Consider the following 27,501-nt stretch of genomic DNA (forward strand, 5'->3'; position numbering starts at 1 on the left):
ACCCTTCCTCCCATTACCCTGTGAATAAAAACAAATGGGACCCCCTGAGAAGGACATCTTCCTACAGTGATCACCTCACCAGCCCAGTGTTGTGGCTTTGTAGCACACCCCATATCTACCATATTCTAGAACACTGTAATGCTACTAGGCTGGCCCAGAAAAGGTTTAAATGTTGAATTCACTTAAATTGCAATTGTTGCACCATCATGGAATCGTGATGTGTATTATTTATATTGGCGGTAGACTCCAAGGTGTAGAGAAAACTTGGGTCTTGGGTAATATGGACCATTTCATCCTCAGACTTGTTAGGAGTACATTTCTTGGTCTTGAGACCAGTATTTTTCAGTTATGTATGCAACTGCCTTTATTACACCTGGTTATCACAATTCAATTCTCAGGTGTTGCAGAAAAATCTACCTCTTTCAGACTGTAGATGGAAATAACTGTGAAAAAAATGATGCAGATATCTTCTAGTTTGTGCTAAACACACTGCTTTATTTTTACAGCCCACGTCTTTCATGAGGATACGAATTGTTAAGAGGCAGTCTCGTTTTGCTTTTCAAAGACATTTTGTAGAGATTTTTCACTAATGTGAATCTGATTTTATCTACTTGATTCTGTATAGATTAAGTAAATATGTATGATAAACTTAACAGCTTCTGTGTATTCTTTCATTATCCATGTGACCTTAACTGTAGGAGTCCAAAGGTACCATTTTACCCATTTCTACTCAAAAAGTAGACTCCCCGCCCCCCACTAAGCTTTTAAAAAAACACAAGTTTTATTTTAAAACTTTATTTCTGCAAAGCCAATCAAGAAGTGTTGGAAGGAAAAAGTGTAAAAGTTATTCTTGCATATTTGGGAACAGCAAGCACTTAGTTTGAGAAAATGAGGACTTAAAACAGTTGAATCAAAGGCAATACCCTGCTACTTGTATTTAAAATCAATGGTGATGTTCTTTCTTAAGCAACATTCTTCTCTTCCCTAATAGCTACAATATGATACAGTACGCAACAGCTCACTTGAAAGTGCTAGAATCAGAGGATAAAGAAGCCATAAGCCACCCCACTTACATTTCCTACTATACAATGCCTTTTTGGCGCTTGATAAATCAAGCATTCATGTAGCATTACATTCAACAGAAACATCTCTCGTACTTTGGGTTTAAGATCCTTGTCCCTCCAGTTCGGATGTCGTGACATCTGACTCTTCATCATTGTAAATATTTTCAGCCTGGAGATAACCAAATAAATTCACAGGTAAAAACTCCCTATGGTTTTCACATGGTCATGTAAAAACAATTTAATCTATTTAGAACTTACTAGTTTCATTTTTACATTTCTCTCTTAAAAACTTCAATAAGGAAATGGTAGGCTAGCCAGTATTTTGAAAAATTCTTTGCCAGTGTGTAATTCCGTATGTATACTTAGCCACCCATCCATGCACTACTTATTTCAATCACTGTTCATAAGAGATGTTTCCCAAAGGCACTTCAAGCATCGTTTAGAGGAAGTGGTAGCCCAGATGTTATGGAAGTCTCGGTTAACAACACCTTAGAAATGTCAGCTACTTAGTGCTCATCCTCAGAGAACTTGGTGTCATTTGAATGCCTTGACCTCTCCTTCCTGTATCCCTCATGCCTACCACACAGAACAGACACTGGAGACAGAGTAGCGACGCCAAGACTCCAGTGTATGAAGAGCACAACAACAATGAAAATCAGTGCAGATGCAGAGATTTCTCTTGACCTGACAGGTGCTACAAATAGCAAACAGTGGACGAAGCACCATATGGGACTAAAGATTGTATTGTTGAAATGGAAAAAGTTCTTTTAAACGGTTTCTGTAAATGTTTGGCATAATATGCACCTACATATTCGAAATAACTTTATTACATTATGTAAGTAGTAAATCTCTCCTTTACAAGACAGTCATTCAAGAAAAACATTTTAACTCACCATTTGCCATATCTGCATGATGTTATCCTCAGACACTGAGCAAATGACCCAAGGCTCATTGGGGTTCCAGCTAAAATCTGAAATCTTAGCAGTGTGTCCTCCATGAATAAACTGTTACAAGAACAAAAAAAGCTTTGGTTTCATATACTCTCCTGTTAATCCTAACAAAGATTTTACTACGTTTTTAGAGCTATCGGTATTTCAACTGGGGGTGGGTGCTGTCTGGTTTTAGAAGGTGGTACAGGCTCAGTAATCTATTTATACTTATTTTGCAAATTTCCAAACCTCCAGAAAAGGTGACAGAATATAGTACAGTGGATACCTGTATACCCTTTACCTAGATTCACCAAGTAATACTAGCATAACTGATGCTTTATCCATGAGCCTATACAATGAAATGGCTGAAGACTTCAGCCTGCATCCCTTAAGAATGAGGACATTTTCCTAGTCAAAATGCCATTTCCATACTGATTATGATGAACATTAATCCAGCATCATTTGCTCATATACAGTTAGGTGCAAACATCTAAGGTAATCAATCCGTTATATGCCATGTAACATACTCTTCTATTATACAAGCGGCCTGAGGAGTCTTCTGGTTCTTCCCCTCTCCACTTTACTGAGAGAGGCATACTTCTTGCCCATCTTTCCAACGTACACAGACAGCACCAGGGTGAAAGAAAATCCCTGGCTCCAAAAGCATAGCTCCAGATAGTCCCTCATAAGGTATGCCTAAGGTGAGAGCTTTGCTAAACAATTCTGAAGAGAGCAGTTGTTCCCTGCAAGAGACAACCTCGTCGGAACGCACTATGCCTTATTTATCTTAGAATTAAGATTTAAACGAAACACTTCTTCACAAGGACAGTACTAAATACATTGTTTGGAACTGGGACATCACACTTCCTGACAAAGTCTGATTTGACTCTAGTTTGACAATGAGGTCTCTGCCTGCCAACTAGGTATTATGCAATGTATCTATTTTACCGAATAATCTTATCGGGTTAAAAATATGAGGTGGGGCTGGGTAAAACTCACGCCTGTAATCCCAGCACTTTGGGAGGCCAAAGCAGGCGGATGGCTCGAGCTCAGGAGTTCAAGACCAGCCTGGGCAACATGACAAAACCCCGTCTCTACAAAAAATACGAAAATTAGCCGGGCGTGGTGGGGTGTGCCCGTAGTCCCAGCTACTCAGGAGGCTGAGATGGGAAGACAGCTTGAACCTGGGAGGTGGAGGTTGCAGTGAACTAAGACTGCGCCACTGCACTCCAGCCTGGGTGATAGAACCAGACCTTGACTTAAAAAAAAAAGAGGTAAATAGCTTTTTAAAGTACTCTTAAGGGGTACACAAGTGAATATACTGGCCGGGTGCGGTGGCTCACGCCTGTAATCCCACCACTTTGGGAGGCTGAGGCGGGCGGATCACGAGGTCAAGAGATCAAGACCATCCTGGCCAACATGGTGAAACCCTGGCTCTACTAAAAATACAAAAATTAGCTGGACATGGTGTTGCGCACCTGTAGTCCCAGCTACTCGGGAGGCTGAGGCAGGAGAATCACTTGAACCCGGGAGGCAGAGGTTGCAGTGAGCTGAGATTGCACCACTGCACTCCAGCCTGGGCGACAGAGAGAGTACTCTTAAGGGGTACACAGGTGAATATATTTTAAGATCACTGGGGCTTAGAATACATACAGGAGTTATCAAAGCATACTGGTGGAATAGTTTACTACTTTGTTTTTGGGACAGGGTCTCACTCCCATTGCCCAGGCTGGAGTGCAGTGGTGTGATCATGGCTCACTGCAGCCTCAACTTCCCGGGCTCAGGTGATTCTCCTACCTCAGTCTCCCAAGTAGCTGGGACTACAGGCACGCGCCACCACACCTGGCTAATTTATGTATTTTTTTTTTTTGTAGAGACAGGACAGGGTTTTGCCATGTTTCCCAGCCTGGTCTTGAACTTGTGGGCTCACGTGATCCACCTGCCTTGGCCTCCCAAAGTGCTGGGATTCCAGGCAGGAGCCACCATGCCCAGGCCCAGTTTACTACTCTCAAATGTCCCTTGATTTCAAGCTCTCTTGTGAAAAGCAAAATCCTAGTGTATTTTCTCAAGGACCTTGGAATTGTTGCAGAGGCATAATATACAAAGTAATACGCTTTCCTTTCTCCCTAAAAAAAATAGCTGGAGACCTTGAAAACATTGTACTATGTGAAAGAATCAGTCCCAAAAGACAAAAGACAAAAGTCATATTTATATGAAATATCTAGAATAGCCCAATCTTATAGTGCCAGAAAGTAGCACAGTAGTTGCCAAGGGCTGGAGGAAGAAGAGAATTGGGAGGTGATAGCTATAGTTTCTTTCCGAGGGGATGAATAATGTTCTAGAATTGATTTGTGGTGATGGTTTTACAACTCTATGAATATACTAAAAACCACTGACTTCAAGAACAAAAAAAGAAAAAAGCCCCCCAAAACCCAAGAACACTCCCTCCCCACTGAACTGTACACTTTAAAGAAGTGAACTGTGTGGTATGTAAATTATATCTCAGTAAAGCCGTCATCAAAATAAAAGGGACTGGGGCATTCTTACAAGGTGGGCTTAGTGAACATCTTCTGTGTGCAGGGCTTGCTCTCAAGGACCTTCTTTACCTTTGAAAACTTGTGGACATTCAATATACTCCATAGGTTCACAGAAAAAATGAATAAATAAAACTCATGGACAAAGTACAAGTGTGCCAAAAATGAGTACTGGCATTAGAACTAAAATCGTAAATGACAGAGTGATGAGTGACTATCTGCCAAATAATGGGAGGAGACAAATGTGGGATTCAGAGCAAGGACAGGGAACCATTGCTAAATCCGGCAATGCTTCATAGAAAAATGACGAAGTGAGCACTGAAGGACTCAGACGGGAAGAATGAGGATGGGCAGATACCACCACATAAGCTTTCAAAGGGCCAAGGAGATGCGTGATGCTTCAATCAGGCATGGGAGGGAGATAGTGGGCTCTGCTAACATCAAGATTGAGAAAGCACTCCTTTTCTGGGCAGGAAACTTAAAAAGCATTTAAAATTTTTTCTATACTGTTAGGAAATGTTAAGTACTGCCAACTGAATAGCAATTATACTCACTCCCCATCCCCAAACCATCACAAATACCAGAGTTGAAATCAGTGAGAAATTACTATATACTATTTTCCAGGACCTCAAACCATTCTCAGTGAAACATTCATAAAAACCTACTGGGCTCCATTTACTATTTTTGATAAATGTCAAAGCCCAGTTGCAATAACCTTCAGGGCCTCCATTTTGAAACCATCTGCAAGAGCTAGAATTCGAAGTTCTGACCCATTCTCGAAATAAAGAGATCAATGACAATCCAATCTGCATATGACATTTCATCTTCTATAAGCCAATGCGTACCAGGAGTTCTGGAGGCCCATCTTCTGCATCTTCTGCTGATTGTTCTTCCCCAATTTTACTGTAAGAATAAAGAATATAACGCTTTCATCAGTGAAATTCTTGTAGCACGAACATCTGCTAAACCAGTATCAGCCCAGAAAGTAATCTTAAAACACAAACACACTCACAAAAACAACTTATTTCTATACTACAATCAATTAGGTTTTTTTTTTTCCTTAGAGACATGGCCTCGCTATGTTTCCCAGGCTGCAGTCAGTGGCTATTCATTCACAGGCACGATCACTGTGCACTACAGCCTTGAACTCCTGGGCTCAAAAGCGATCCTCTCGCCTCAGCCTCACCACATCTGGCTACTGTTTATATTTGGTGTAAGGATGGGATGTTTACTTTCTGGAAATAAGTTAGAGTTGTTCATAATTGAAGTTGCAGAATGAGAAATTATTGTCAATAATAAACATTAACTCAAAATCCCTTCATTAACTGTTTATTGCCTTAGAATTAAAAGGTGAAATGTATAGTTAAAAAAATCTACACATGAACTGATGTGCAATCCCTATACTTCACTCAAAGCCTTTTGCATCCCAGGAGTAAAATATAATTACAAATCAGTACTATACATCTGTCTAAAGATATGGCAATAAAACTTTGAGAAATGTGTAAGCCAAGGAAATGTTTTTATGGTTTTTCTCTTAAAAACTTCAATTTGTAGAATTTGCCAGTGCTAAACAGTGAAATCACTCTTTATGTATCAATATCAGCCCTGTCCTTATACCTAGCCCAAAGACTTTAGTAGTAACAACTACTAAAAAACAAAACCCAGCCCTCCAAGTGAGACATTTTTTTCCTTCCCATAAAACTAACCAAACAATCTCAAACCTGTGGGACTGCTAGACAATACTTATCTTCCACCTGTCAGTATAGTTGCTAAAACTCACCATTTTAATCCCAAATTTTATCTAATGTAATTTTACAATTTTTTGTAGAGACAGGGTCTATGTTGCCCAGGTTGGTCTCGAACTCCTGGGTTCAAGCGATCCTCCTGCTTCAGCCTCACAAAGTACTGGGATTATAGACATGAGCCGCCATGCCTGGCCCCCTATCTAATGTAATTTTAATATTAAACAAGCTAAGAAATAATTCTAAGAAGAAATTACACACAATGCTCACAAATTATTGGCACCTTCAGGGGCAATTCAGTTGCCAGGGCATCAGACTTCCAAACCTTGCTGTACGCTTCATACAACCTCTTTATAGTTTTGATTTAGGTTTTATTTTACTACTAAAATTGTTTTTAAATCAAATACAATGCCCCCAACTGTCTGCTTTAAAGGTTTTCTACATCTTCAAGTATTTATCACGGCAAGAGTTTGCTCCATCAGAACCCTGAACATTAGCTATTTTAAGTTTTACATACAAGCATTTTATTCTCCAGCGTCTCTTCTATATACTGAGGATTACTGCCTCTATAATTAAGGCAGCCTTGGTTTTAATATATAGGTTGAGCATCCCAAATCCAAAATGTTCCAAAATCCAAAACTTTAAGCACCACGTGACACTCCGAATTTGGACTTTCACACCGAGTGCAATGGCTCATGCCTGTAATCCCAGCACTTTGGGAGGCCAAGTCGGGAGAATCACGTGGGGTCAGGAGTCTGAGACCAGCCTGGCCAATATGGCAAAGCTCTGCCTTTATTTATTTATTTTTTTAGTAAAAAATACAAAACCGGGCATGGTGGCTGTGGCAGTGCTTGTAGACCTGTAGACCCACCTCCTCGGGAAGCTGAGGCATGAGAACTGCTTGAACCTGGGAGGCAGAGGTTACAGTGAGCCAAGATTGCGCCACTGCACTCCAGCCTGCGTGACAGAGCAAGATTCAGTCTCCAAAAAAAAAAAAAAAAAAAAAAAAAAAAAAAAAAAGAAAAGAAAAGAAAAAGAAGAAGAATTTGGACTTTCAGTTCAGATTTGAGATGCTCAACCAATAAAGTATAATGCAAATATTCCAAAATCCTAAAAATTCCAAAACCCCAAACACTTCTTATTCCAAGTATTTTGGATAAGGGATACTCAACCTGTACTAAATTCAGTCCACTTCAAAGCAATATATTTAATACAAGCAGGAAATAAGTTTTATGATTTAAACTTAAGATGACATCTTACAGAGGAGTATGTAACTGAGCAACTTTATTAAGTTCTAAAGGCTCAGATGAACAAGTAAAGGAGTCTAAAATTCTTAGAACAGCAAGTCTGAAGTAAAGGAACTTTAAAAATTGGCAGAAACTCTTTACACAATGAGGCCCCAGAGAACATGAGCTCTCTGACAGCTTGGGCTGTCCTTGTCCCCTTCACAAAGGTCTCCCCAGCACTTACACAACCCACAGCAGGAGTGCACATCTGCAGAATGAATCACTGAAAGCAAAGTAAATGGTACAAAAACCCAGAAAAACCAGTCCCGCCTACACGTACTATGAGATCCAATGAGACATAAAACAGCTAACATCTTGATTTCTCTATATCAAGTGTGTTTTAAATACAGTTATTTGAATGCAAAAACAAAAACAGACACATACACCTTCATGCCTGAATATTAAGAGACAAAACTCACACCAGAGAAATTTATTTTATGGTCCATTTGCTGCTTCACTTCTATTTTACAGAACAAAGGCTCTTTAGGAAGATGCTTAGAAGTTTAATATTAGGTTTCTTGAAGGGGGGATTACCAAATTGCTTTTCTAGTTTATGAATTACTATGTAACTTGCCAGATAAGCACATTTATGCAGTATCTTGTCACAGGACTGTAAGTTACCTTAAATCCCACACATTCAGGCGGCGGTCAGTACCACTTGAAGCCAGAATAGTTTCATTATGTGGAGACCAGTGGACCTAGTAATAGATAATTTTGAAAATGTATTTAAAGAATCATCCGCTGCTAGGTTTGTGGCTGTTGTTCTAATCTGATATTTTCCCATCTTGCACTCTATTATCTTATCCTTGGCCTGATGGCCTCACTCTCTTGTCCCCGACTTTCAAGTGCTCTGCAAGGGCTCAGCTCCATCCTGTCCTCAGGAAGGCTGCACTCCCCAGCACTGAGGAACTCAGCCTGGGATCTCAATAAATTTATTCGACCCCATAACCATCCCAGAAGCTTTTTAATTCTTCAACAAGGTGTACCTTACCCTATGAGCATCTCCATGTAACACCACGTACAAGACATTTTTTTCAATAGTGGACCCACGAGTCTGGTATAGCTTAACTGATGAATCCCTGGATTTCATTTCCTGACATACAGACACCAGAAAACTGTCACATACCTGGAAAATTTCATCTTTATGAGATTCGAAGGTATGGAGTTTTAATTTTAAGTTACGCAGATCCCATAAAGCTACGGTCTAAAGAAAAATAACAAGTGAAAATGATTTCTATGCTTTACCTAAGAATTTTCAAATATCTGATTAAGGCACAAGAGAACTGGGTTTTATAAACACCAAATAATGCAAAAACTTCGAAACCTTATCCGCAGAGCCGGTGGCTAGAATAAATTCGCTGTAGGGATTGAATGAGAGGCAGTTGACTTCGGCAGTGTGCGCATCCACCAAGTGGCTCGGCTTGGAGGTGGTATTGGACCTGGTGTCCCATCTAAAACACAAAGGTAAAGGCACACAGCACCCAGGGATGACACACTCACATTCGGCCTCACATCACTGTCACTGCACTCCACAACTAGCTCCACTATGTGCTCCCCTTCATGAAGAAACCAACCACACAGCTGGTGATTCAGACCTCGACCACTAAATGATACATTCGAAACCTACAGAGAACAAGCTAGGGCTGTTAGTCCTGATTTTTAAATTAGATTCCTATTTTAATTACCAACTATTTCAAGTGTACACAAAATACAGACTATGTAGAGAATAATGTCACAATCTGATACCTAAAACTAGTTTTGACAAATGCCCAGTATTTTGTCACATTTGCCTCAGGTACTTCTTTGTAAGATTATAAGTGAATGAAGCCCTGTGGCCACACCTTGATGAAATCATTTTCCTCCCCAACCTCCAACTGGCATCACTCTGGATCTCAATTTTGATATTTACCACCACACCAAGTATGTTCCTTCACATGTCCATACCTAGTTTTCTTTTTTTCTAAATAATAAGTGATCCTCCCACTTCAGCCTCCTGAGTAGCTAGGACTACAGGTGCACACCACCATACCCAACTAATTTTTTGTTTTTAAATTTTGTGTAGAGTCTCACACTCCTGGTCTCAAGCAATCCTCCTGCCTCAGCTTCCCAAGGTATTGAGATTACAGGAGTAAGCTACCTAAAGCTGTTTTTTAAAGCCATAACTTAAAAAAAAAAAAATCAAACTACAGCCTGCAGCAATCACTGATGGTCATTCAGGTCACCCATTTAACAAGATCCCACTGAATTTTCCACCTTACATCATAAGTTTCTGATCATCAGCAACAGATCCAAACAATGACTCGTGCAGCAGGTGCCAGGCCACATCCTCTACAACAGCTGAGTGGCCAGTAAAGATGGCTTTAGCATCCACAATTTTGCCTTCTTTTGGTCCTGCGTTTATATCCCACAGACAAACAGTCTAAGACAGAAGGAGAGAAAAAAAAAAAGAACAAGGGCCATAAGAGACTGATTTTTTTTTTTTCCCTCGAGACAGTGTCTCAGTCTGTCACCCAGGCTGGTGCGATCTCGGCTCACTGCAGCCTCCGCCTCCAGGGCTCAAGCGATTCTCCTGCCTCAGCCTCCTGAGCTGGGATTACAGGTGCAAGCCACCATGCCTGGCTCATTTTTTTTTGTATTTTTAGTAGAGACGGGGGTCTCACCATATTGGCCAGGCTGGTCTTGAACTCCTGGCCTCAAGTGATCCGCCTGCCTTGGCCTCCCAAAGTGCTGGGACTACAGGTGTGAGCCACTGTGCCCGGTCAAGAGATTGAATTTAAATGCTAACATCTTATTTAAAATAATTTCATTACAAACAAAACTATTCAACTATATAAGTTTGAGGTAAACACAAGAGAGAAAATATAAGCAAACAGAAGAGTATGTGGGTGCAGCCTCCATGTGAGGTGCAGAGGAAAAGGACACTCCACTGTAATGAGGGGGAGGGGAGACTGAGTACAGTGGCAGGCAAGGACACTGATGCTGGAATTTCTACCTACATACATTCAGACATTCAAGTACCCCAAATTCACTTAGACAACACAACAAATCACCAAGAGCCCGGCGCTCAGCATCTACTGAACACAAATGCACATCCTAAAAGTTTACACTGGGATGGGAAGACTGGGAATTAAAATTAAACTCTGCCTCTCACATAGCAAAAGCCTCATGGACAAGTTTTTCACTTCATGGCAGAAACCACCACAGACATCAGGAGATGGGACAGGTAAACGACACTGGGCCAGAAACCTCTACTAGTCTACTGAGAGGTCAAGGCCTGGCGCCCACAGACAGATCCCCAATGATGTGCTCCTTGAAACGTCAGCAGAGCCCAAGCAGAGGCCATGGGGCCTCTGCTTGGGCCTCAAAGGTCACAGCAGCCCACAAATAAGGAGGCCTCATGATGTGGGCCTTGACATCCTATCACAGAAAGAGTTAAGAGGAAAGTTTTAATGAAAAAATATTGCAAGGTATAGGGCAACGATTCTCATTCAATAGTTAATAAGAAATAATCCCATGAAGGTATATTAGCACTAATTATAGTTCCACCGACACTGGTATGGGTTTTTTTTTTTTTTTTTTAATTCATAGCACGTGATCATGAAAGGGCTTCTTTTTTTTTTTTTTGGAGACGGAGTCTCACTCTCTTGCCTAGGCTGGAATGCAAGGGCACAAGTTTGGCACACTACAACCTCCGCCTCCCGGGTTCAAGCAATTCTCCTGTCTCAGCCTCCCGAGTAGATGGGATTACAGGTGTGTGCCACCAAGCCCAGCTAATTTTTTTGTATTTTTAGTAGAGACGGAGTTTCACCATGTTGGCCAGGCTGGTCTTGTACTCCTGACTTCAGGTGACCCACCCACCTTGGCCTCCCAAAGTGCTGGGATTCCAGGCGTGAGCCACTGTGCCCAGCCACATGAAGGACTTTCTGTAACAAAGCTATTTCCCAGTAATGGCTATTTTCCCAGTAACAAAATTTTTTTTTACACAATACATATGCCCTCAGTCTCTGTTGTTACTTACACATGAAGACACTCAATGTGTGTGAACTGAAGAGAAAGGAACATGTGGTGCTCCTGCCATTCACACCGACTCAGAAGGACCTGGCAAGATTAGCATGATGCTTGGCATGTGGGTAGCCCCTGGTAAATGTCAGCTATTATTATTACTACCAATTCCCAGCCTGGTCTCTTCAAAAGGTACTAGTAATTGGGTTACTGAGTACAATCCACTTATCCACTTTCCCTACTTGGGAAACCGTCTCATACACACTTTGAGGGAAGCATCCTTTCAGAGAGCCTATAATCCCAGCTCTTTGGGAGGCCAAGGAAGGTGGATCACTTGAGCCCGGGAGTTCAAGACCAGTTTGGGCAATATGGCAAAACTCCATCTCTACAAAGAATACAAAAATTTGCTGGGTGTGGTGGTGGGCGCCTGTAGTCCCAGCTACTTGACAGGCTGAGGTAGAGAACCACTAGAGCTGGAAAGGTGGAGGGTGCAGTGAGCCGAGACTGAGCCACTGCACTTCAGCCTGGGTGACAGAGCAAGACCTTGTCTCAAAAAAAAAAAAAAAAAAAAAAAAAAAAAGTGAAAAGACAACCAACAGAATGGGAGAAAATTTTTGAAAATCATAGGGACTTATACCTAGAATACATAAGAAACTCTTATAACTTGACAATAAAAAGACAAAATTAAAATATGGACAAAGAATTTGAATACCTATTTCTCTAAAGGAGATATGCAAATGGCCAGTAAGTACAAGAAAAGATGCTCATCATCATTAGTCATCAGGGAAATGCAAATTAAAACCACAATGAGCTGGGCGTAGTGACTCATGCCTGTAATCCCAGCACTTTGGGAGGCCAAGGCAGGAGGATTGCTTGAGCCCAGGAGTTCAAGACCAGCATGGCCAACATGGTGAAACCCTGTCTCTACTAAAAGTACGAAAATTAGCTGGGTTTCATGGTGCATGGCTGTAATCTCAGCTACTTGGGAGGCTAAGGCAGGAGAATCGCTTGGACCTGGGAGGTGGAGGTTGCAGTGAGCTGAGATCGTGCCACTATACTCCAGCCTGGGTGACAGAGACAGACTCCGTCTCAAAAAACAAACAAAACAACAACAACAACAACAACAAAAACCAACTCCCCACCCCCAAGCCAAAAACAAACAAACAAAAAAACCCAGGAAATACCACTTTATGCACACTAGGATAGCTATAATAAAAAAGACAAGCATTAGTGAGGATGTAGAGAAACTGGAACGTTTGTACATTGCTTGTGGAAATGTAAAATGGAAAGCCACTTTGGAAAACAGTTTGGTAATTCTTCAAAAAATTAAACAGAGATACCATATGATCCAATAATTCCACTCCTAGGTATATATCCAAGAGAAATAAAAACATACATCTACACAAAAACTTGTAAACAAATGCTTGTAACATAATTCAAAATAGCCCAAAAGTAGAAAGAACTCAAATGGTTCATCGACTGACAAATAAGCTAACTGTGGTATATCCATACAGTGGAATATTGTTCATCCATAAAAAGGAATGGAACGTAAGTAATGTTACTTGAAAACATTATGCTAAGTGAAAGAAGCCAAACAGAAAAGGCCATATATGAGATTCCATTTACATGAAATACCAAGAACAGATAACTCTATAGAGACAGAAAATAAATTAGTGCTTACCAGGAGCTGGGGGAAGGCAGGGAATGAGTGGGGAGTCACTGCTTAATGGGTATGGAATTTCTCTTTCAGAGAGCGAATGAAAACATTCTAGAATTAGTGGCAATAGTTGTGCACCTTTGTGAATATACTAAAACCCACTGAATTGTACACTTAAAAAATACTTTATATTAATCAGGTCCCACAAACACTCTACAGTTTCCATTTTAAGGGCCTGGAGGGTCCTCTTTTAAATAATGGGAGGCCTTTTGCCTATGCTCCCTCCATTCTAAGGCTACTTCAAAAGAGCTTTGTGGAATCCGAAGACTCATACAGGGCAGTATGAAAACCATCTCTCTAAAGTCCTGGGGGAATGTTACCACAATAATCAGCAGTATTATCTTAGAAAACCTTTCATCTATATAGTACTCCTTCAGCACAGCTGTGACACGTCAGCTCTCACTATATGAACAAATTACAAAGAATACGTTTCTCACATGGTCATCAGATGCACTTAGGAGATGTCCACTCAAATTTGAATTCCAGGAGAGACCATAGCCTTCCTTCTGGTGACCTCTTAATCTGAGATCAGGATTACATTCTCCACTTGGGTCTAAGAAAAGATGAAAAACATTAAGTTATTCTCTGTTTATCAGAACTGGTGAGAATAAATTCTCACTCCTTCATTGAGTGAACCATTACAGCAATTGCACACGAACAAGATCTGGTCTTTAATACCCAATGCAAATTGAGCCTCATGACCATTAGATGATTGGTTTCTTTGGAAAACCTAATACTATCCCCAACACAAAAATATTAAAAACTATAGCTATCCTACAAATTTGGGCAGTGGTGACCCTATCCCCGCAACCCCCCAATTTTTTAGAAATATTTCTAACACAACAGGTCTGGTTGCTCAGTCCTTGCATGCCTCTAGGGTAGCCTGCAACCATAAATGACCCTTGGCCAACCCCTGGGAATGTGACCCTCAGAAAGTTCTTCACGTCACTGACTGATAAAGTTTTGTAAGCCCAGAGCAGTGGGGTATGCCATAGGGACCTGTCAAGACTTGTAGGATTGTTTAGCAAGATTCACAATGTATTTGGCTTCACTACTGGGGTCCTCAATTTTGTTACCATGGCTGGTCATAGAACAGGATGTGCCCACGCCAACAGACCTCCACAAAAATCCCAGATTCTGAAACTCAAATGGGCTGCCCTGGGTAGAGACATTTAGCACATGCTCCTATGGTTTGCTGCTAGAGACAAAACGTGTCCCACGTGGCCCTGGATGGGAAGGACTCAGACGCCTGTAGCTAACCCCTCTGGACTTCCCCTGATGTGTATCTTTTTCTTCCTACTCTTGCTCTGGATTCTTTGCTGTAATAAACTTTAGCTGTTAGTATAAGCTGCTTTTAGGTAGTTCTGACAAATCCCTGAACTTGAGGATGGTTATGGGACCCCCAAAGCAATTTTTAAACCTTTAAATATTATAAAGTATGCTACTTTGACCTTAAAAACATTACCAGTTTGAATCAAGAAAACTGCTCAAGTAATGACCTAACTCTATTATTACATACCTGGTTTAGCAGGGTGTTTTGTATAGTCAAAAACCAACACATCAGAAGATGGTGTTTTTGTAGCAATGATGTGAGGATTCTGCGGCATGTAACGAGCACGGTTTACTTCTCCTTCGTGATTGATTTTAATTTCACATTCAATTTTTCCTGTTACAGAACCAAAGCCACCAAATTCTAATGTGAGGAGAAAGAAACACACACACACACACTCAGGATTAAAATTCACAAATCACTTAGTTCAATCAACCTAACAGATTTTGACCTGGCAGAATACAACACAAACTAACAAGACAAAGACAGAAACATGCATAGAGAAAACCCAAAAATGTGGGTTCATTTGCCACATCAATTTATTCTTAAAGCCCATTTGCACTGGAAAATATTGGTAGCTGCCTTATGCAACTTAATTCAGTTCCACCTTGGATCTAAAACAACTGTCCTCTTTCAGTTATGAAGATGATATAGTTATTCACTGAAATTTCAAGTAACCATATAATAAGCAGACCAATAGCTTTTTAGTTCAAATACAACTCATTGGAAGTACTGCACTGAATTAGCATCTTATTTTAGGATTCATCAAAACAGGAAAGGTTTTAACCCTCCACAGTATGAACACCCTTTGAGTCTGAAGTCAGAAGCATCCTCAAATCAATCAGAAACCCACGCTAACCCCTACCTGTCCCTAAACACACATACATTGGCCCTGCCAGCATACTTGGTTTAACTGCTAGTGCAGTGCCAAGGTTAACCTCTCCGCCCATCTGGTGTGTGAATAAGACTATAGTATTAAATAATCATGAAAAAGGCCTTGTAAAGTAACAAAGTCATATAACAAAGTACGGTAACTTCCAAGAAGTAGCAACATGTTAGCAGAAAGAATACAAGTAGAGAACATCTAAGCAAATGCAGCAAACAAGAACATTCTTTTTTGTGCTCATAGATAAAAAACCTGAATTAGTTGCTGACGCTTAAAAAGATAGGAGGGTTCACATTACAATTGTGTTATTCTTCCTGACCTATATTGCCTTTTCTTTGCACATTCCATTTTAGCTCACCCTGTGTCTCAGGTCAGGGACAACTAACACAAATGCCTACTGGAGCCAGAGAGGTAAGAAGTAAAATAGACCGGGGCCTGGAACAACCACCAAAAGGAGCAAACCATTTCTCAGTTCCAAGCAGCTCCTTCTATGTGGAATGCTTAATGAACATTCGCTTCCATGTCTTAATATCAGTATCTAGCCGTTCCTCTCTGAAGCAAACATAGCTTACTATTTCAGTGTGGTTGAAAAAACCATATCTCAAATCCATGATTACTCCAAAGCTCCTCTACCCACTACTCTCATGTGACCACATGCAAAAGGATCCTTTTTCCTCGTAGCACCTTCTGTTCCATGGTGTCAATGGAAGAAATGTGCCTCGGCATGCTAAGACCCCTCCTGATCCAATCGTCTCCTCCCTCCTGAGACTGCTCCAAATCTGCTCCACTTTGACCTTCAACATCCCATTCCATGGACTCCAGTGGCTCTAACCCTTCTGCTACAAAGATACTCAAGTTTCCTGATTCCTTTAGCTAAAACAACCTGAAGAGCTCTCCTTTAAAAAAAAAGGGGGGGGGGCGGGGCTTCCAAGTAGGATTTACTTTGAACACAGAGCTTTGTTTTCTCAAACTTAAAATTTTGAAAAGTCATTGTCTTAATGATAATATCCATTAAAAAATGTAACTCAATATTGGCCGGGCGTGGTGGCTCATGCCTGTAATCCCGGCACTTTGGGAGGCCAAGGCGTGCGGATCACGAGGTCAGGAAAGCAAGACCATCCTGGCTAACAAGGTGAAACCCCGTCTCTACTAAAAATACAAAAAATTAGCTAGGTGTGGTGGCGGGCGCCTGTAGTCCCAGCTACTCGGGAAATCGCTTGAACCCAGGAGGCAGAGGTTGCAGTGAGCTGAGGTCACACCACTGCACTCCAGCCTGGGTGACAGAGCGAAACTTCGTCTCGAAAAAAAAAAAGAAAAAAAAAAGAAACATCATTATGCAGAGACTGTTAAACTGCAAGCCCGGTAAATACATACTTCAGGGCTAAAAGCCATTTAAAAATTTCTGATTACAATATATTCAGGCCGGGAGTGGTGGCTCATGCCTGTAATTCCAGCACTTTGGGAAGTTTAGGCAGGCGAATCACTTGAGGTCAGGAGTTCGAGACCTGCCTGGCCAACATGACAAAACCCAGTCTCTACTAAAAATACAAAAATTAGCCGGGCATGGTGGTGGACGCCTGTAATCCAAGCTACTCTTGAGGCTGAGGTACGAGAATCACTTGAACCCAGGAGGCGGAGGTTGCAGTGAGCCGAGATCGCACCACTGCACTCCAGCCTGGGCGACTGAGCGAGACCCTGCCTCACAACAAACAAAAACAAAACACAAAAAACCCCCAATATTTAAAGAAATAATGCATACAGTTGTCGGGGAATGAACAGTAAATTGTGGGAGTAGTAAACTGGGTAAATCACTTTGGAAAATAGTTTTCTATGAAGTTGACAATGAATACACCATACAACCTAGCAGTTTCACTACACTAGAGAATGTAGTATTTTTGAGACAGGATCTTGCTCTGTTGCTCAGGGTGGAGTGCAGTGGTGTGATCCTAGTTCACTACAGCTTCGAACTCCTGGGCTCAAGCGATCCTCAGCCTCCCAAGTAGCTAGGACTACAGGCATGCGCCACCACACATGGCTGATTTTTAATTTTATTTTTTGATAGAGACAATGTCTCACTGTGTGCCCTGAGTGGTCTTAAACTCCCAGGCTCAAGCGTTCCTCCTGCCTTGGCCTCCCGAAGTGTTGGGACTATGGGTATAGCCACTGCACCTGGCCAGTATTTTATTTTCAATAAGAAAAAAACCCTAAGGCACATATTAGAAAGTGCTAATAGCGTTAAGCCATTTGGGACTGTGAAGAAAGAGTTAATACAGCAGTCTGGGTGCTTAGCCCTGGAGTCTCTGAGGAACACTGGGACCCTATTACTGACCCTTGGCTAACTCCTGGGAACATGCACCTCAGAATGTTCTTTCTGTCACTGATGAACTGATGATTTTGCGGTGTGCACCTGGAGCAATGGACCGCGTTGTACCAGTTTGTCAGGGTTACTTTGCAGATATCAAGATTGATGACACGTACCTTCTTCTATTACTGGGTCCTCAAGTTACAGTTGCTGTGGCTGGTTGTCAGCAGGATGTGCCTATGCAACTAGTCCCCCAAGAAAGCCTCAGACCCCAAGACCCAAACAGGCTTCCCTGAGCAGAGATATTTCACACATGTCCCTGCAGTTTGCTGCCAGAAGGCACATCCTGTGTGGCCTTGGACAAGACTTGTGCCAGACCTCCCTGAACTTGCCGATGTACATCTTTTCCCTGCTGCTTTTGTGTTCTTTACTGTAACAAACTTTAGCCACAAGTATAATTTGCTCTTGGGAGTCCTAGCGAAATCACCAAACTTGGGGTGGTCATGGGAATACCAAAACAGGAGAGTATATGTTTGACAAATTAAAAAAAGAAAAAAGCAGCCAACAGATTCCTGAGTTAACCCTACCACTACTGCCTCTCTCCTCAAACAAAAAATACCCATTGCACACACCAACACATATTACTTTTACCAAAGTGGAATATTGTAATTACACATAGCAGTTAGTCACTTAATTTATCTTGGATACCTTCCCTATACCAGTGCCTACAGATTTTTCTCATTAAAAAAAAATTTTTTTTTTTAATTTTTGGTAGAAATGAGGTCTGTGTTTTTCAGACTGGGCTTGAACTCCTGAGTTCAAGCAATCCTCCCACCTTGGCCTCCCAAAGTGCTCGGATTATAGGCGTGAGCCATGGCACCTGGCCTTTCTTATTAATTGCTGAGTAGTATTTCAAACATACCATGTGCTTAACCAACTTTCTATGAACCAACATCTGGGTTACAAGGTTGATCCTAATTTTTCAATTCTGCAATTACGACTAAAATCCTTGTGCACATGTGGGTGGGAAGTTCAGTAGAATAAAGTCCTAGAAGTTAAATTACTGGGCCAAAAGCTAATAGTATAGTTTTAATAGCATATGCTTTGAAAGAGACATTTTCCCTTTGACACCAATATTGGAATATATGATATACCTACCACCCTTGTCACTGTCACAATGGGAAGCATCAAACTGTGCATCATCATTGGGAATATGTACTCGAGCAACCACCAGATGATTCTGCTCATCAGACGTATGAGTCCCCAGCACTAGCCAATGAAGGGCATAATCTTTTCCTTCAGGTCTGTTTAAGAAAGAAAATAAGTCACACTAATCCTACAAGAAATCTCCAATTGCTAACAAATTCAGTCTAGTTCCCTCAAAATACATTCATATTTCTTTAGCAAATATATACTTAGCATCAACTGTGTATCTTCTCCCCCTCTGGTTACCAACTTTACAATCCCCACATATGCAAATATAAGAAAATATTCTAGCTACAACATGCAGAGGGCTTGCTTCTTTCCCAAAGAGCCATCCTCCTGTGCCTCAATTATCAGCGTGAACACTACCTTTTATAGAGCAGCACTCCGGGGAAGGTAGGCCCAACTCAGTAAACACAGACAAACATCTACACAGGAATCCACCAACAATCCCCACACTCATAAATCACAACTTCCCACCTAAAGAAATCTTCTTCCCACCTAAAAATATCTTATACACTAGATGTTTCTTATTTCCCAATAAGAAATTCTACAAGGTAGTATGGACAGAAAGTGTTGAATCAAAAAAACTTAGCTTAAATCCTGGATCAAACTAAAATGCAGTTGCTTAAAACACAACCTCCCTGGGGCCTCAGTTTCTTCACTGAATAAAATAGGCTGTAAGTGCAAATGGCATGATGTGAAACTCACTGACGTTTATGATACCTAAGTTTATGAAACGAACATTCTCAATTTTACTGAGGTATCTTTGTTACCTTGTTCTGTGGAAACACCTTGAGGCTGAAGAACTTGCCCAAACCTCTTGGCACCTTGGTCCGAGCAGTGATTTTTGCATCAGTATCTATTAAAAAGGCTTTCCCATTTGTATTATCTAGAATACAATTTTCAACTGTGCTCCATGGTCCCACTTCAATGAAGAGGACTGAGAAGTAGGGGTCTAGGCCCTAACACAAGACAAGTTAGGCCATTTATCTGTTTCTAAATTTCAGCTGCACAAAGGATTCAATTTTTTTTTTTCCTAAAAAGATTGAAGATTACTTCTAGGCAAGTAATTTAGTAATAAGAAAATACAAGATGCAATTTTACCAAAATTTGGCTTACGGTAAAAAAGTGTGTGCACATGGAGAAGAGACACACACACACAGACACACTCCCCCCAAAACAGAGTAAGGCAGCCGTGACTAAGCAATAGCAACGTGTTTGAAAAAAAGACAACTGGGCGCCGTGGCTCACGCCTGTAATCCCAGCACTTTAGGAGGCCAAGGCAGGCGGATCACCTGAGGTCAGGAGTTCGAGACCAGCCTAGCCAACGTGGAGAAACCCCATCTCTATTAAAAATACAAAATTAGCCGGGCATGGTGGCGCATGCCTGTAATCCCAGCTACTCAGGAGGCGGAGGCAGGAGAATCACTTGAACCTGGGAGGTGGAGGTTGTGGTGAGTCAAGATCTCAAGATCACACCATTGCACTCCAGCCTGGGCAACCAGTGAAACTCCGTCTCCAAAAAAAAAAAAAAGAAAGAAAACATGGGTCTTGGTTGATACATGCACAGTGGGCCAACAATATGATGTGGCTATCAAAAAATTAATTAATTCCATCTTAGGTGGTCTTTATATGTGTGTAGGGGGCAATGCACATGAGCACATGTGCCCCCCACCCCCGACCTTTTCTTTTTTTAAGAGACAAGGTCTCACTATGTTGCCCAGGCTGGTCTCCAACTCCTGGACTCAAGTTGATCCTCCTGCATCAACCTCTTCAGCAGCTGGGACTACAGATGTGTGCCACCATATCTGGCTTGCCCACTTATTTTTAACCAGTAAAACCATTAAAATTAGGCTCTAAGCAACATACTTTATGAGGACTTGGACAAAAATCAAACCTTTACAGGGAATAGTGGCTTAAAATGAAAGGGTAAGCCAGGTGCAGTGCTGTGCACCCGTAGTACCAGCTACTAGGGCTACTACGGAAGACTGCTTGAGCCTAGGAGTTCATGTCCAGCCTGGGCAACACAGCAAGACCCTGTCTCCAAAAAAAAAAAAAAGAAAGAATAAATATTTGGCCGGATGTGGTGGCTCACGCCTCTAATCCCAGCACTTTGGGAAGCCAAGGCAAGCGGATTGCTTGAACCCAGGACTTCGAGACCAGCCTGGGCAACGTGGCAAAATCCCATCTCCATAAAAAACAAAAAACACAAAAACAAAAAACAAAAATTTAAATAAATATTTAAAAAGAGAAATAATAATGCTTGAGAGAAAGAAGGCACCACAGAGCAATGCTGGTACTGTCATCAAAGGAAAAAAGTCACTTATTTTTTGTGGAGTTAAGCAGGAAAACTAAGACCAACAAGTAAAAAATAACAGGTAGGTCAGTTTATCACAGGCCCTTTCTAAGAACACTGTCCCAAGACAGACTGGAGGAGCTTAAAAATCCCTCTGGACTCAAATTTAATTATTCCAGTTTTCCCCAACTTGATCATCATATGAGGACTTTTCTTTTTACTAGAAATCCCTTCACCTCCATCATTAAAACACAGCCTGTTTTCCTAAACTAATCAATATGACACTATTTTCCTCCAATACTGGATGTACCTAAAGGCTGCAGAAGGACTAATGGTTAAGAAAGCCTATTCATTTTCAGTGCAGAATCCTTTGACCCCAGTAACTACCACTAGGAAATTTAGCCAAGCATCACATAAATCTGGCCTATTGCAAGATTATTCTCAGCAGTATTGTTTATAGAAGGAAAAAGACTGAAAATAACTAAGTATCCATCAGCAAGGAACTGGTATCATACATTACACAGTGTATCCATAAACAAAATTCTATGGCACTCTTGAAAAGAACAAGCATATCCAAGCATGCTGACAGGAAAATCTCCAATACATACTCTTACTGACAAACTCAAGTGAAGAACTTGCTACCATAAAAAATGAAGATACAGGTATGCACTTCTACACGCTGGCAAGGATGGGTTAGGAAATTGAAAACAATGACTGGGGAAAGGAAGTAGGACAGTAAGGGATGTGGAAAGGGGACTTATTCTTCACTCTATGTCCTTTTGTACTTCCTGAATTAGAAAAATTACAAAGCTTTTTAGGTAGACAATAAGTTAGTCTCAATATATTTAAGACATTATTCAACAAGAGATATGAAATAACTATCTAATTAAAACAAATTTCTTAGAGATACTTAAATAAAACCTTTTAAAAGCCAACTCAACACCTGTAATCCCAGCACTCTGGGAGGCCGAGGCGGGCGGATCACGAGGTCAGGAGTTTGAGACCAGCCTGACCAACATAGTGAAACCCTGTCTTTACCAAAAATACAACAATTAGCTGGGTGTGGTGGCACAAACCTGTAATCCCAGCTACTCAGGAGGCTGAGGCAGGAGAATCGCTTGAACCCGGGAGGTGGAGGCTGCAGTGAGCCAAGATGGCGCCACTGCACTCCAGCCTGGGAGACAGAGCGAGACTGTCTCAAAAAAAAAAAAAAAAAAAAAAAGAAAGAAAGAAAGAAAGAAAGCCAAATCAATTATTTGGACAATTACCTAACTCAATTGAAGGACAATAGCTAAGAAAGTCCAAGTAATCGTTATGAAGCATGTTGTAAGTCAGCAGAAGAAAGGCCTATGAGGTGGAGTAGGATCTTGTTCCTCAGAGTCAGGCATTGAGAATAGTCAACATTTTTACTGTTCTGTATGGTGATAAAACACAGTCCCTTTATACCCCAAACTGAACCCTGCAAAGCACCACACAGCAATCCTCAACATCCAAGAATGCAGGCTGCTTGGCATTTTCTTACATTCTCTAAGCCACTGCACATCCCACAACCCAATCCCACAACAGCTTTGTATACAAAGAACACCATGATACACATTAAATAATTTAATTAAAGCATTTTGTTACATTCCTAAGTATTACATATTATAGGTAACATTTTTTTAAAAAAAACTTCAGCAAGTAGCTTTCATTGAAATCCAAATGAAGAAACAGAGCTATTTCAATCCTGACAAATTATTTCTGAACAGGAAGGGGTGGGAGAATCAGCATCAGTCACCACTTACCGTGTACTTATGCTGCACCAGGCACTTTAACATGCATGATCTTATTTCATTCCCTCAAATGTAGGTAGTCAGTATGACCAACATCTCCATTTACAGCCCAGACAACACGGCCCCAGTTCATGAAGCTAAGAAGTAGGGGCATGATTCTAACCCAGGTCTCTAAGTTTAAAGCCCCTGCTGTTTTGTATTATGTTACAGTGGGTCAAAAAGATCCCCCAAAAGGTAAATTTAGTTAATACATTTTAAATCTGCTTAATAGACCAAAGAGGCAAATGCACGCGATGCTCCAAACCAGAACTTGAATACCCGAGTATATGATGCTTAATCTATTTTTCAATCTGTTGTGGCTGTAAACGTCAATGCTTCCAAGTCTCCATCTTTTAGTTCTTCTCTACTCTTCCCACATCTGTACATTTAGATTTTTGGGAAGCCTAGTGGAAATTCCTATCTGTATGGAAATCAATGTTTGCATATGGAGAACCCGGCCACTGTAAGAGCAGTTTTATATACATTAGATTATTATTATAATAATTATTTTTATTTTTAAGAGATGGAGTCTCGCTCTCGCCCAGGCTGAAGTGCAGTGGTGCGATCTTGGCTCACTGCAACCTCCGCCTCCCAGGTTCAAGCAATTCTCCTGCCTCTGCCTCCCTGTAGCCTGTAGCTAGGACTACAGGTACACGCTGCCACGCCCGGTTTTTTTTTTTTTTTTTTTGGTATTTTAGTAGAGACGGGATTTCACCTTGTTGCCTGGGCTGGTTTTGAACTCCTGAGCTCAGGCAATCCGCCTGCCTCGGCCTCCCGAAGTGCTAGGATTACAGGCGTGAGCCACCGCACCCGGCCAAAATTAGCTTATTATTTTTATAACTTGTTGCAAAATCCTTTTTTTAGGTTAGAGTTTCATTTAATCCTCTTTAAATTATATGCCCGCAACACCCAAATTTAAGATGCTTGTTTTTTGTTTCTTTGGGAGACACGGTCTCACTCTGTTGGCTAAGCTAGAATGCAGTGGCGCAATCATGGCTCACTGCAGCCTTGAACTCCTGAGCTCAAGCTAACCTTCCAAAGCACTAGGATTACAGGAGTATAAACCACTGTGCCTGACCCCATATTTAATACACTTTAAAAGTACATGGTCAAGTTCCTACTAGAAAAGGTGCAAGTGAATGAGAAAGGCAGTCTAATGCAGGGACCAGCTGTGTGATCTTGGGATGGCACTTAAACTCTCACTCCCAGTTTCCTTATCAGTAAAACAAGGATGATGAAAAGTACCTACAGCATAGTACTATTATGAGGATTACAACAAACAACAGGACGTAGATTCTTCAGATGTGCCAGGCCCTGTTCTGAGTGCTCAATAAATGCCAGCAATTATTACCAGAGAAACTGCAGATGTAACAGAAAAGAATACTCTTATGAAGACTAACAGCAATCTCAAAGTGTATTCCATAAGCCGATAACATCTTTTCTTTGGTCAATTGTTGACAAGGTCTTTTTCCCTTTACCAATTAAAATGTATTATCTTGGGTGACTGTTACGTGTGTTCACTTTGTAAAAATTTATCAAGCCATACAACACTTAAGATGTGTGAACTTTTCCGTAAATATTCTATTTTTCAATAAAGTTTTAAAGAAACACATTAGTTTGGGCCCAGAAAGATGCTGCTGTACATTCAAGCCCAGGAAATGTCAAATATATTCAGTGCTTCCTCCAAACACGATTAATCTCACAACAGCTTCTTTCTCCCCTTTTACCACCACACTATACACCAGAAATCATCCCACAAATCACGTAAGTTTTGAAAATAAAAACCACCTGCCACCTCATGCAAGGGCTGATTACATACTTATGTTCTATGCATAAAACGCCAAAACTAGGAAATTCAGAACGACAGTTAAATTTAAAAAAAATAAAAGTTGCCAGAAACCCTTACTTAGTCACTTCAGGAAGCCACTGAACGGTAAGACTGGGCCACTGAAGAGCATGGGTCATAACCAGGTCATATAGAAACGGTGTATTCTTCTTCCAGATTTTATATTCTTCATTGATGACACGCTCCTCCACAGTATCTTCAAACACTGAAATTTGGAGAAAGCCCACACGATTAAGTGGCTGAGATAGATCAAAGTCAGAAATTGGAGGTCACCTCAAGATGGCCACACCTCATGTACTCTTTCCTTTTACCTCTAATTTGGACACGGACAACTAACTGCTCTTCCAGAAGGTGGAGAAAATACTAACAATCAGGAAGCCTATTTTTTCCATTGAGATCAATACCCCCTGCGTACACCATGTTGGGTAGTCAATTACACGGACATGGAAATTGTTTACCCTGTTACAGCTGTTCGCACCTGTTCTAAGATGACGACCTGTACGTACAGGGGCTGCGCGACCCAGTCGGGAAGACAAATGCACGTGTAGCAGAAGCCCACAGGCCTGGTCTCTCCAATCCCCATCAGGGGAGGCCCCAGCTCCCACGACGCCCGCCTCGGCAGCCATAGGCCTGAGGGCTCCGGCAACCCCCGGACAAGGGCCGCGACCCCGAGGCGGTCAACGCGCGCGCGCGCGCGTAGAAGGAGCCGCGGCGCTCGCTTCCCAGCGGCGGGGGCCGCCTCCGCCCCGGGGCCGAGGGCGCCGGAGGGAGCGCAGCCGCTGGAGGAGAGAAGGGAAGAGGGGGGCCCAGCCCTCGGCCCCGCGCCCGGCTCCGGAAGTGCTCGGAGCCCTCGGCGCGGCGGTCCCGTCCCGCGCAGGCCCCTCGAGGCGCGCGCCCAGTCTCGCGCCCGGCCCCGCCCCCTGCTCCGCACGCCAATTCGCGCCTTTCGCCGGCGCGTGCCGCGGCCTCGCGCGCCCGCCGCCCCCCGCGGCCCCGGCGCGCGCCGCCCCGCAGGGCCTCTTACTCTCTTTACTCGCCATCTTGCGTCGGGTCGTTCGCCCCTCGCCGCCGCCTCGGACTCCCCTCGTTAGCCAAGAGCAGCCCGACCGCTGGCGCTCCTGCCTTTCCCAAGCGCGTCACACTCCCCACTGTCGAAAGCCCGGGCCCCGTCTTGCTGCCTGGGTGCTCCCCAGACGCCGCGTCCTTCTTTCCTGCCTCCTCCCCGCTCGCGGGTACCGAGGTCTGAGGCGCTCTTCTCTCTCTCTCCAAACTTGGAACGAGACTTTTCAACCCGCGCCTCCCAGCCCGCCCAGGCAGCTGAGCGCAGGCGCATCCGCCCTGGGAAAAGTGAGAGGAGGCGGAGAGGCGGGTCTGGGAGCCAACGGCTCCGGCGCCGAGACCAATGACGCGCGGCGGGCGGGTTTCACGCGGCGTTCGGAGGCGGGCTTCTGGGGGTGGGCGGAGCGTGCCGCGGCAGGAAGTTGGCGATGCGCAGGCGCGAGGGCTCGCCCGGCGCTCCCAGGGCCGGCCGCGGAGGCGGATGGGGCGCGCGGGGGCGGGGCGGATGAGGGCCCGAGGGGGCGGGGCGGATGGAGGCGCGGTTGGCCGGCTGAGCGGGGGCCGCGAGCCCCGGGGCGGCGAGCCTTGGGGCCCGCGGGGCGTGGTTGCTTGTAGCGGCAGCGGTGGTGGGGGTGAGAGGGGGGCAGGGAGGCTGCCGCCGCTTAGCCAAGCAAAATCTCAGAGCAAGAGGGGAAAATGGTTCCTGTTCTCGAGAGATTACTGTGCCTTCAAAGTCTCCCTGATAATCACGGACATGCAATTCTCTGCACCCCTGAAATGTTCTCCTCCAGCCGACTGGCCTTTCCTGGGGCCCGGTCGGGCCGAGGTGGGGCTGGTCTCAGACGGAGGAGATCTTTTGGAGAGGCCGCGGGCGTTTTCTGCCTGCAAAAGCCCCCGGGCCGCCCTGTTAGGCTAAATGTGCAGCCTGTGGCGGCACAGGCCGCCGGCGGGCCGAAGCCGATTTACACTGTTACATTTTAATTTGTTCGATGTTTGGGTCCTTAAGATGATGGTTTGCGGCCTCTTCGCGCTTCAGGGGATTTTGTCCCTGCACTGGCGTTCCTTTCTCATCCCAGCCCCGGCCCCTGCTGAGTCATTTTTGTCACCTGCAGGGGTCCCAGCGCGACCCCACCCCAAGCTGGCGGAGCTGGAGAGAGCAGGGCTGAACTACCCTGGGCCTGCTTACCTGAGCCCTTCTCTGCTCAGGAACTTCACAGCCCTTGAGGAGTGTGTCGGGGGAGGAGAAAGCTGGCTGCAAGGCCAAAAGGGAAATAGAAGAAAATGAGGGCCAGGAGCAGAGGGGACGGAGTTGGGGGAGGCGACCAAGGTGCCTGCGTGCAAAGGGAACCGAAGTGTACGTCCAGCTCCGGGAGAGGCTCCTCTTGCAAAAGCACCCCCGGAACATTTGCTGCCTTGATACCTTTCCAAGTGCCTTCATGCTCAGATGCTATCTTGCAGATGCCGCTGTCATGCCCACTTTTCTGACCGGGA

General features: G+C 43.1%; 1 protein-coding gene across 2 annotated transcripts; it reads right to left on the reverse strand.

Annotated features, from left to right (window-relative positions):
* Positions 1-779: 779 nt before the first annotated feature.
* RBBP7 (RB binding protein 7, chromatin remodeling factor) lies at positions 780-27,274 on the reverse strand. 2 transcript variants are annotated; one of them, XM_034950427.3, is made up of 12 exons: positions 25,976-27,274; positions 25,012-25,156; positions 18,951-19,096; positions 14,794-14,967; positions 13,712-13,827; positions 9,814-9,974; positions 8,880-9,006; positions 8,682-8,759; positions 8,177-8,253; positions 5,373-5,430; positions 1,958-2,068; positions 780-1,233 (listed from the first exon to the last, which is right to left on the reverse strand). In XM_034950427.3, exons 1-12 carry the CDS (start codon positions 25,989-25,991, stop codon positions 1,165-1,167), a joined length of 1,278 nt encoding a protein of 425 aa, XP_034806318.1. In that variant the 5' UTR covers positions 25,992-27,274; the 3' UTR covers positions 780-1,164. The 2 variants fall into 2 exon arrangements, with proteins under 2 accessions (XP_034806318.1, XP_003819573.1); XM_003819525.5 differs by lacking the exon at positions 25,976-27,274 and adding an exon at positions 25,430-25,839.
* Positions 27,275-27,501: the final 227 nt, after the last annotated feature.

This window comes from Pan paniscus, chromosome X (genome assembly GCF_029289425.2).
Source record: "Pan paniscus chromosome X, NHGRI_mPanPan1-v2.0_pri, whole genome shotgun sequence".
NCBI lineage: Eukaryota > Metazoa > Chordata > Mammalia > Primates > Hominidae > Pan > Pan paniscus.

Excerpts from the sequence above, each read along its gene's own strand:
- RBBP7 (XM_003819525.5), bottom strand. The coding sequence starts at position 25,577 with ATGGCTGCCGAGGCGGGCGTCGTGGGAGCTGGGGCCTCCCCTGATGGG. Across the intron at positions 14,968-18,950 it reads TTGTGACAGTGACAAGGGTG|AATTTGGTGGCTTTGGTTCT; the intron begins GTAGGTATATCA and ends TCCTCACATTAG. Across the intron at positions 5,431-8,176 it reads CTGAATGTGTGGGATTTAAG|TAAAATTGGGGAAGAACAAT; the intron begins GTAACTTACAGT and ends TTATTCTTACAG.